Below are 10,849 nucleotides of genomic sequence, written 5' to 3' on the forward strand. Positions count from 1 at the left end.
CTCATGCCCCATTTTCATTAATTGAATTCCAAACCGTCCTAGCCATGTTTCCCAAGTAGAGTGATCAAATGAGGTTACTTACTAGTGCAAGGCAATAAGAAGGTTGTCTTATACAGGAACTCCCAAATGATTCTAAATTCCTCTGAGTAACTGTAGAAGTTAGGACTAGTAATAAGCCAAAAAAGAATTTCAGAAGATAGATTTTTCTCCCATAAAACCCTAACTCTCTTCTCCAAATTTCTTAGTACTTTTCACATGAATATGCTTTGGTTCAATAGTTACCTCCATTAAAGTAGTTGAATATACTTTTATTCAGAATTATTGTGTTTGGAAAGTCCTGGATATTATGAGGCCAAGAATTCTTTAGGGATAGTTATAGAAAAACAACAATTTCTTAAAGCAAAGCTACAGGTAAAGTGGTGCTCAAATGAATGTTCAGGAGCTGTGATTCAGTGCAAGAGTTGGATGGGGTCGTTAAAAGAGATGGAGGAATAGAAAGGTCACAGATACTGAGGAGTAGAGCCAGAAGTAGATGCTGGGAAACAAAAGTAGAGTTCCAGCCGGGATAGTTATGAAAGGGGAGCAAGGGGCCCAACAAGTAATATGTGTTTGACTCCATGTAATCCATGATAAAAACGAGCCACAGCCATTATTGGGTAGAAGATTGAAGGTGATTGAAGACCCACCGTTGCCTTTACTGACTATAGGGCTGTAACTCATCCATCTTCAGGTGGAGTCAGCAAAAATCCGGTCCGAGGAAGGTTTTGCTATCTGCAAAATTATATTCACGGTGGAACTTCTTTACTCTGTTTGAAGGGGGTAGTGTGGGACACCTCATGATGGAGATGGAGACCCTCAGAGGAAGAGGAGTAATGGAGAGATCAAGAGATAAACTCTCAGAGACTTAACCGCACAGTATTTTATACTTGAAAGTTGCTAGGAGAGTAGATCTTCAATGTTCACCACATTGAGCAAAAAAGGTAACTATCTGAGGTAATGGATGTTATAACTAACCTTATTGTAGTAACAAGTTGCACTATATACATGTATTAAATCATCACGTTGAACACCTTAAACTTATGTAATGTTATAAAAATTAATTATATCTCTTTTTCATGGGGATTTTAATTTATTTATTTGGTATTAAAGTCCACTGATTCTTGAGTAACACATGAAGTCTAAAGCAATCAACTTTCTTGAGTCTTATTTCTTTCTTTATTTTTTTTATTTTAATTTTAGTTAACTTTTTTGTAGTTTCAAGCTTTTATTTAATTCCAGTTAACATATAGTGTACTATTAATTTCAGGAGTAGAATTTAGTGATGCGTCACTTCCATACATCACTCAGTGCTCATCACAAGTACTCTCCTTAATCCCCATCACTCACTTAACCCATTCCCCCACCCACCTCCTCTCCAGCAACCCTGTTTGTTATCTATACATAAGAGTATGTTTATACAATTATATCTCAGTAAAGCTGGAAAAAAAAGTAAAAGTGGCTGTTTCTGACAGAGGTTTGTAGCACTGTACAAATTTACCCATTATCCACCTTAATAAAACACCAAGCATCATTATGGTAGGTGATGTGTAAGCCTGTGTCTCTTTTAGAGAGCTAATTTTAAAGATTATCATGTTGCTTCTTCATAAAAAATGCAGGTCCAGGGACACCTAGTGGCTCAGTCGGCTAAGCGTCTGACTTCAGTTCAGGTCATGATCTCCCGATTCATGCGTTCAAGCCCTGAATCAGGCTCTGTGCTGACAGCTCAAAGCCTGGAATCTGCTTCAGATTCTGTGCGTCCCTCTCTCTCTGCCCTTTCCCTGCTCACGCTCTGTCTCTCTTTATTTCAAAAATAAAGAAACATTAAAAATTTTTTTTAAAGTCAATGCATATCTAATAAAGTGAAGTTGAGAGACTCAAGCCCCACATGCTTCAGAGACCAGCTGATGGGCAATCATCTTGAAGTGACAAAACTCAATTTAATGCTAAAGTTGCCTTGACAGCAAGGCTGGTTGAAGTCTCCTTGGTGTTTCTAAAAGCTGTGGGAATTTAGAAGTTCCCAAATCCCATCCCAAAGGTGATGAATCTCTGGGCCAATTTATGGAGGGCAGTAGATTTAAGTAGATCTGATTTTTGCCACCAATTTAAAGAAGATGGAAACTTGCATACTAATTGCCAATCTTTGCAAAATCTTTTTCTGAAGTTGGAGAAAACGCAGACCGCTGGGGTCAGCCAGACAATAGAATTAGTATTATGGCTAATATCTAGCTGCATTCCCCCACGCCCCCCCACATCCTTTCCCAACACGGCTCACATAATGGATTTGAGCTGTTCCAGACTCCAGGACAGGAATGAGAGTGTAAGCAAAACTGCAGGTAGAGATTGTAGGAATGGGAGTGGAGATGGGGAAGAACAAATTATGTTAAACAATGTTGTAAATATCATTTTTATTTATTTATTTTGAGAGAGAGAGAGAATGTGTGTGCGGGCATGTGCATGTGAAAGCAGAGCAGGGGCAGAGGGAGATGGGGAGAGAGAATCCCTGAGGCTCAGCATGGAGCCTGACATGGGGCTTGAACTCAACCATGAGATCATGACCTGAGCCAAAATCAAGAGTTGGATGTTTAATCAACTGCGCCACCCAGTCATAATTTTTAATTTTTAAAGTTTTTAAAACAATAAATTTCTTTTGCCCATTTTATGTTAATATCTATCTGATAGTAATTTAAAAAACGCAGGGGCCCCTGGGTGGCTTAGTTGATTAAGCATCTGACTTTGGCTCAGGTCATGATCTCATGATGTGTGGGTTTGAGCCCCGGGCTGACGGCTCAGAGCCTGGAGCCTGCTTCAGATTCTGTATCTCCCCCTCTCTCTGCCCCTCCCCTGCTCACTCTCTGTCTCTGTATAAAATATTAATAATAATAATAAACATTAAAAAATTTTTAATGCAAGGAAAATATTTAAACTTGTTTTCCAACACTTGTTGTGTTGTGAAGTCAATTCAAATGTGAATGGATTACTATAATTTAAATAAGCATACGAAGACAAATACATGTGTGGTATTCGAAATATACGAGACTCTGTTCTGCCTGGTAGATAATCAGTCGGTGTTTCTGTTCTCAATGTTAGTTATATAGAGAGGGAATTACCAAATCTTCATGACTGAAGAGTTTAGGAGAAAAAAAAGTAACTTATCTGCATCATAAGACTTAGAATATATCAAATGGACATTAGGTGTGGTTAGACAATCCCTTAAACTAGCAACTCTCATTTTTTTTTTTTTTTGCACTTCTTTGTGTACTTTCCGCTGGGAAGTAAAGAGGAGGAGAAATTTGGTGTAACGTTGGTAGAAATATGAAAGAGGAACAGAACTGGGCGACCCACAGGAGGTGTGCGGTCAACACCAACACGGATCTCTGGATGGGATCTATCCCACCCCCTGAGCTCTTGCCGGGGGTTGGTGTCTTCCAAAAGCTCAAGGAAGGGAGAGCTGGAAATATTCATTTCTTGAAGGTGCTTGTTTATTCAAATGACATACTTTATGACAAAGGTTACCTAAATTATTGGATTGTTTGTATGTGAGAGGGGTGTGGGGCAGGTTTGAAACTGTGTCTTGATAAATGCCAATTCTACAGGATCTCTGAAAGGATACAAGGCAAGTACAGACTACCAAATGATCTCTGCTGCCATCTCCGCATCTTGTTGCTTTATTATTAAGGAGCTAACCCTCTTCTATTTCCATTCCATTGATGATACAGGCAATTTGCCAAACATTACTCTAACATTCCTGGAAAACAGCCGTTTGCCCAGCAATGTGAGACCCTCCTGCTTCAGTCTGGGTGCTTGAGGCAAAAGGAAAAAGAGAGAACCTCTTGCTGTTTTGAGCCTGCCAGGGAGCAGTGGGACCTGACCACAGAAGGTGTTCCGATGGTGGTGACATTGTCCTTAACAGTTGCTCATCTCCAAAAGCCTTGTGTCCTACCCCAGTGTTCTCTGAGACTGTTGCTCCTCTGTCACAGCTTATCAGAAATCGCCACTCTTTGCTGCAATCTGCCTTAGCACCAGCAGCACAGAGAGCGGTAGACCCTGAGGGGAATAAGCTGATGGCAGAGAAGTGGAGGATTTTGAGGCATGTGTCCTGGAGTTAGATAGACTAGATAGACTAAAGAGCATCTTTTTTTTTTTTTTTTTTGGTATTTCAACAGACATAAAGTGTCCGAATTTTTCTTTAAAAAAATCCACTTAAAAATCTGGCAAACCGTTAGGTTTTCTTTTCTCTGACTTCGATTCTTTGACTCTCCTAATACTTTCATGTGACTTTCCTGCAAAAATTTAACGGCTGCTCCCTGGCAGGAGGAAGCTGGCTCTCTGCCAGCTGGGCTGGGCCTCACTAAGTTTCAGTTTCCTTTTCTCTGAGTTGCCGGAGACTTCACGTTGCTGAAGAATTTTCGGCTCCTATTGTGTGTCTGCTTAGCTGTCCAGACAGAGCAGCTATAGTCTGCCTCAGTCCTTGTCCAGATTCTGCAAACAGGTAAATGACTTACTGTTTTCCACTTTTCCTAGCCACTTGCAAATTGTAGTCTTCTTTTTTTAATTAAAAAAATCCTTTAGAATGGAAAACTAGTTTATGATTTTTCTTGCTATCCGTTTATCCTGGTTGACTCATTTCATGTATCATGTAGAGTAAATAAGAGGCACTAACACAAGCTTTGTGTCAGAATGTATTGCCTGTTTTTCAATACTTAATGGAAAATATATTTGATTTTCTACTAGATTGAGAAGTATGGCGGTGACAACTCAGTTGACATGGATGCAAGAAAAGAATCTGCAAAATTATTTTGGAGGAAAACAGTTTACCCTTCTCTATAAAGCTAGTGTTCATGAATTCTCTGCCTATGCTTTGTTTCAGAGATGCTGTGGTCAAGGGCCGATTATGGTGGTGATTTATAAGGGGCACTGTATTGTTGGGGTGTATATGAAAGGGGGTTGCAAGAAAGAGGAGAAAGTTTCCGCTGTCCTTTTTGCCCTTCAAGAGAATAAAATTTCAGAATGCAAAATAAGATCACAGTTACCAACTGTATGGTTTGATGATGGTAGTGGAGTATGGGGTGACTTAGAATTCCATGTAAATATGAGGAAACAAGTGATGACTATGAACTCAGCTACAATTGGAGAACTTGGATTACTGCAGATGAAAACTACTACTCCCTTTGAGGAATGTGAAGCTTTTCGATGTGAAGGTATGTAACCATATATAGAATTCTCTCCTGAGTGTCGGGAGGATTTGAGGTGACCCATCTCTTTAAGGAAGAATGTCCTTATCTCCGGGTGACCCAGACTGAAACTTGGTCACGCATTCTTTGCTGAGATACAACCATGGTCAAAAGTAGCATATTGAATTTTCTGGAGTGTGTTTGATGGGCAAAGGGTAGGGGAAGGGGAGGAAAGTAAAGAAGGAGAGAGAGACAGAGGCAGCAAACTTGAAGAGGGCTTCTCTTGGAATGAAACCAAAGCTTGAACTTTTCTTGACTGGTACTAGATCCTGCAGTTTCCCATTATATCAAAAGACCAAAATTAATTTACCTATTTTTCTGCTACAGGACATTCTTTCCAATATCTGCTGCTATAAACATGCTTTTATATAATATCTTTATGCATATAGCTGTGTACAAAAAACTTCTTTACTTTACTTAATATAGTAACTTCCTGGAGATGGGATTGTTCTTTGAGAAATATTTACATTCCCAGGTTGACAGACACCTCTCAAAAGCTTCAAGTGTCCATACTATTCCCAAGAGTGCATAGAAATGTCTATTTCCCTGGTTTCTTACCTCTATTTGATATTATCACACTTTAGAATATTTGCCATTTTGATGGCTAAAGATGCTTTTTCATTTTCTCTTTTGCTTATTCCTGATTACTCGCAAGTCTGTGTGTACTAACCATTTACATTTCTTCCACGAAATAGTTATTTACATCTATCCTTTTAAAAGAATGGACCCTGGGAATAATACTCTCTGAGTATTTTAGTGTTCCAAACTAATTGTCTGTAGTCTTGAATTATTGTCAGAGTATGTGATACTTGAATCACATTTTATTTTGAGGGATTTTGTAATGTTTCCACAGCATTAATGCTGCTGTGGAAAACACAGGCCCAGACTTATTTATTTGTCTTTGTTGTTTCCCTTTGAATCATCTGATCATTTTTCCTGGCTGCCCAAACATTTAAAATGCTTTTGTTGATGTCTGGTAAATTTACTTGGGTATGCCATGATATTGAGCATCCTGGATCAGTTAAGTAAACTTTTTATTGAAGTATAACACATAAACAGAGAAATGCACAATTGATAAATGTACCAATTGATAAACTTTTGTAAGTTAGACACACTGACGTAACCACTACTTGGACGAAGAAATAGATTAGTGCCATCATTTTAAAAGATTCCTTGCTGATTCTTCCTGGTTATTACCAGCCAAAAATAATTATTACTTTGGCTTGTGTTGACACTAATTACTTCTTGCTTTTGAATTCTATGTAAGTGGAATCATCAAAATATGTAATTTGGGGGGGGTCTGGCCTCTTTCATTCGACATTATGTTTGAGGGACTGAGCTAAGCAAGGTAATGGATTCTAAAATCAGACTTCTCCCAGTCAGGTATCTCACCCAGTATAAAGTTTTACTAATAATTTCAAGGATTAAAATAATCAGAAGTCTCATAGAAGGCAGAAAGTCTATAGGAATATTCTATGTGGCTCCCAGCTTTCCTTTGTATATTAGATATATGCTTTCTGGCTAAAAACAACCAGTAGGATTTTATTTTATAGTTTATTTATTTACTTTGAGAGAGAGAGAGAGAGACAGAGAGAGACAGAGAGAGAGAGAGACAGAGAGAGAGAGAGAGAGAGAAATCTGAAACAGGAGAGAGAAAGGGAGAGGATCCCAAGCAGGCTCCATCCATACCGCCAGCTTAGAGCCCAACACAGGACTTGAAATCATGAACTATGAGGTCAAGAGTTGGACACTTAACCAACTCAGCCACCCAGCCGCCCCACCAACAAGATTTTTTTTATTTTATTATTTTTTTTAAATTTATTTCTGAGAGAGAGGGGGGACAGCATGAGCAGGGAAGGGTCAGAGAGAGAGGGAGATACAGAATCTGAAACAGGCTCCAGGCTCTGAGCTGGCTGTCAGCACAGAGCCCGATGCGGGGCTCGAACCCACAAACTGCTAGATCATGACCTGAGCCGAAGTCGGATGCTTAACCGACTGAGCTACCTAGGAGTCCCCACCAAAAAGATTTTTAAATGAAGTTTGTGGGCCACCCTACATATTGAAGAGTGGTTAGATTATGGAGCATTTGTGTGTCAGTGCTACGGACTGAATGTGTCCCCACCTGCCCACCCCTACCAATTCATATGTTGAAACTCTAACCTCCAACGTGACTGTATTTGGAAATGAGACCTCTAAGGAAGTAATTAAGGTTAAATGAAGTCATAAGAGTGGAGCCTGTAATAGGATAAGCATTCATATACGAAGGGACACCAGAGGGCTCTCTCTGTCCCCATGAACACACGAGAGGTCATGGGAGAACACAGTGAGATGGCGGCTACTACAAAGCAAGAAAGAGAAGAGGCCACGGAATGAAATCTACCTTGCCAGACAGTGACACATTTCTGTTGTCGCGGTTCGTGGCATTTTGTATGGCGGCCTGAGATGACTAAGACAAACAGCTTGCCTGACATTTCCCATGAAGATGTGCCTCATAAATCCATAGAATCTGTATTTATTTATTCTAAATAATCCTTAGGCAGGAACATTCTGTTAAGGACACTCAAGAGGTAAGTACTTTCCTTGTAGGAAATATCATTTGTCTATATACCAGGAGATAAGATTATTAGCATATTTTTAAGGAAATTAGGCTGGGTCATTTTTCTTTTTCTCCTTGAGGGTGTGACTTGCTACAGTGAGTGAATGTATCTCAAGCCAGCTGCTTTAACTCCTACGTCCTTACTGACTCATCCGTATTATTGTATGTTGCAGTGATTAGCTCCTTTTGATTTTCATGTAGCATTCCATTGTAATGATTCCATCATACTTTTTCTTAACAAAACTACTGCTGGTGGGTTTGAGTTTTCCAGTCTGGGGTGATTACAGACAATCCTGCTATAAACATTCTTGTATGTGATTTTTTGGTTCCCACATATACATATTTTTGAAGAATATAAATATAAAACTTCTGGGGCACCAGGTGCATGTATGTTTGTTTCAGTGAACACTGACAAAGCTTTCCAACATAGTCATAGATAGTCCATTTCCCCTGCCACAAGCAGTGCGTGGGAGTTTCTGTCACTTCTAAATTTTTCCCAACACGTTTTACTACTGGTTATGTGACATGCAGTCATTTAGGTACATGAGCTGTGACATGGCATTTTGTGAATTTGGCTTTCTTAGATTAGACTACTCAGTAATTTGTTTTACAGTTTAAACCAATCCATTACTATATTAATGTAGCCTATCCCTTAATTTATGAAATTTGTCTTGTGTTTCTGTTAATTCCTTCTTATATTTCTAAGGTTCATTTCTTCTTTTCTGTTTCTAGTTTTTATATTCAAAACTTTCCTCCTTTTTTGTTCTTTTTAAAAAATTTTTTTAAATGTTTTATTTATTTCTGAGAGATAGAGAGACAGCGTGAGCAGGGGAGGGTCAGGGAGAGAGGGAGACACAGAATCCAAAGCAGGCTCCAGGCTCTGAGCTAGCTGTCAGCACAGAGACCAACATGGGGCTCGAACCCACGATCGTGAGTTCGTGACCTGGCTGAAGTCGGATGCTTAATCGACTGAGCCAGCCAGGCGCCCCTCTCCTTTCTTTTTCTTAATGAAAGTTACTTTTATCACAAGATTGATATAAAGTTTATATTTTTGTTACTTGCAATATACTTACAATTTTGATCTTTAATTTCCTTTTATTTTTTTAAATTTTTTTANTTTAAATGTTAAAGTTAAAAGAGTGCTTTGTGAAATTCCAAGAGGTTGCTTTTCTCTTTGCTTATTCTTTTCCAGTTTGATTATATCATTGTCATTGTAGTCTTCACTATTTTTACTTTTGGTAATTTAAAGAGGTTTTGTTTCCATACATATAGCCTTATTTATTTATTTATTTTAGAGAGAGAGTGCATGAGAGCATGGGAGGAGAGGGCAGAGATCTCAAGGAGGCTCCATGCCCAGTGTGGAGCCCAGTGTAGAACCTGATCCCACTATCCTGGGATCATGACCTGAGCCGAGATCAAGAGTCAGACACTTAACTGATTGAACCCCCTAGAATCCCTATATATAACCATATTTATGAAACTTTCACATAATATTCTTCTTTTGTAGTGTAGAATTGCCAGCACAGAGCCTGACACTGGGCCTGAACTCACGAACGGTGAGATCATGACCTGGACTGATGCCTAGCCGACTGAGCCACCCAGGTGCCCCTCATTTTAAACCCACCACAAAAGAATGTCTCTTCACAGGAAATAAATAATTTTGTGCCTAGTCGCATTGGTTCAAATAAAGCCCTCAGACCACGTCTTAACCTCTCACTGTGCTCTAATTGGGTAGGGATGAGTCCTGCATTCTCTTTGGAGCTAAGAAGAAAATCAATTGGCCTGGAAGCTCCAGGAGCTCCAATTGTTGATAGTAGATTTTGGAGAAAATCTGCTGTCTGTAGGTTTTTTGTTTAGGTGTCTCTGTACATTATCCCTTTCAGACCTATTGGATTATGGAGAAGAACTATCTTAAAATATTGCCAGCCTTTCCCTGGCCTGCCCATGTCTCTACGCTTTGCTTCTCTGATTCAGAAAGGACCCAGTTCTCATTTCCCATGAGGGAACAAGCCACACACTACTGCTGGGTAATTGGGTGAGAAGAGATTTGCAGAAAATCTAGTCTTACAGTGCCCACCTTGCTTCTAGCTCTAGATTCTGCAAATGACATATTAAGGAGATTTGCCATAATTTTCTCCACTTGCTTTCATTATACTGTATCGTTCTCATGGGAAAGCTACTTTTTGTCTTTTTCCCTACTGAATGCATTGACATTCATTCAGTCAACTAGTCATTTCAACAACTTGTAATTTTCATTTTTCTTTGATTATTTCCCTAGATTTATTGGGCATAAGGACTCTGGAAGGAATTACTGAGTAAGTCAATGTTCTGTTATTCTGTTAATTATCTTAGACATATTCTATATTCTGTCAATAAATCGGTAGCACAAATTATAACAGATAACTTGTGGATCGTGAAGAATAAGCTGTAACTATATTTATAATCATAAAGCTATATGATAAGTACTAATGTTAAAACAGAAAGAACACTGAGGAGAGGGAAAACATTCCTAATGCTTTTATATATGTGAAGGAAAATTATTATTTGGCTGCAAGTCTACACTTTTGCTTAGAATTGTTGCAGTTTCAGTTTCTACCACTTTAGGAAATTGCTTTGGAAGGGGTGGTTGGTGGTTGGAGAATGCTTATAGAATCTCAAGATCATGTCAGAAATTATCCACTTCCATAAACTTCAAAAGTCACATATTATACTGTGGTTTTTGAAGTTTATATTGATAAATTATTTTCATGTTTAACATAGTTCCTATTTAGTACTAGGTTTGTATGGTCTGGTTGCTTAACTCTGAAAGGTTGTATGTCTGATTGGCTTTACAAGTGTTATTTTTGCTTTTTCTTCTTTGAAGTAGGTTAGTTTCCAGTCCTTTTATTTTTTTATTTTTTATTTTTTTTTAAAATTTTTTAATGTTTTATTTATTTCTAGGAGAGAGAGAGAGAGACAGCGAGAGCAGGGGAGGGGCAGAGAG

The 10,849-nt window shown here is 38.8% G+C and overlaps 1 protein-coding gene across 1 annotated transcript in view; it reads left to right on the plus strand.

Annotated features, from left to right (window-relative positions):
* The first annotated feature begins 4,425 nt into the window (after positions 1 to 4,425).
* Positions 4,426 to 10,849, plus strand: part of IFI44 (interferon induced protein 44) — a 20,159-nt gene continuing 13,735 nt past the window's right edge. The window contains exons 1-3 of the mRNA XM_077771084.1: positions 4,426 to 4,528; positions 4,771 to 5,237; positions 10,145 to 10,181. Coding sequence (XP_077627210.1) covers positions 4,781 to 5,237; positions 10,145 to 10,181 — 494 coding nt within the window. The 5' untranslated portion in view covers positions 4,426 to 4,528; positions 4,771 to 4,780. The remainder of the gene's footprint in view (positions 4,529 to 4,770; positions 5,238 to 10,144; positions 10,182 to 10,849) is intronic.

The sequence above is a fragment of the Crocuta crocuta genome, unplaced genomic scaffold, assembly GCF_008692635.1.
Source record: "Crocuta crocuta isolate KB4526 unplaced genomic scaffold, BGI_CrCroc_1.0 scaffold125, whole genome shotgun sequence".
In the NCBI taxonomy this organism is placed as follows: Eukaryota; Metazoa; Chordata; class Mammalia; order Carnivora; family Hyaenidae; genus Crocuta; species Crocuta crocuta.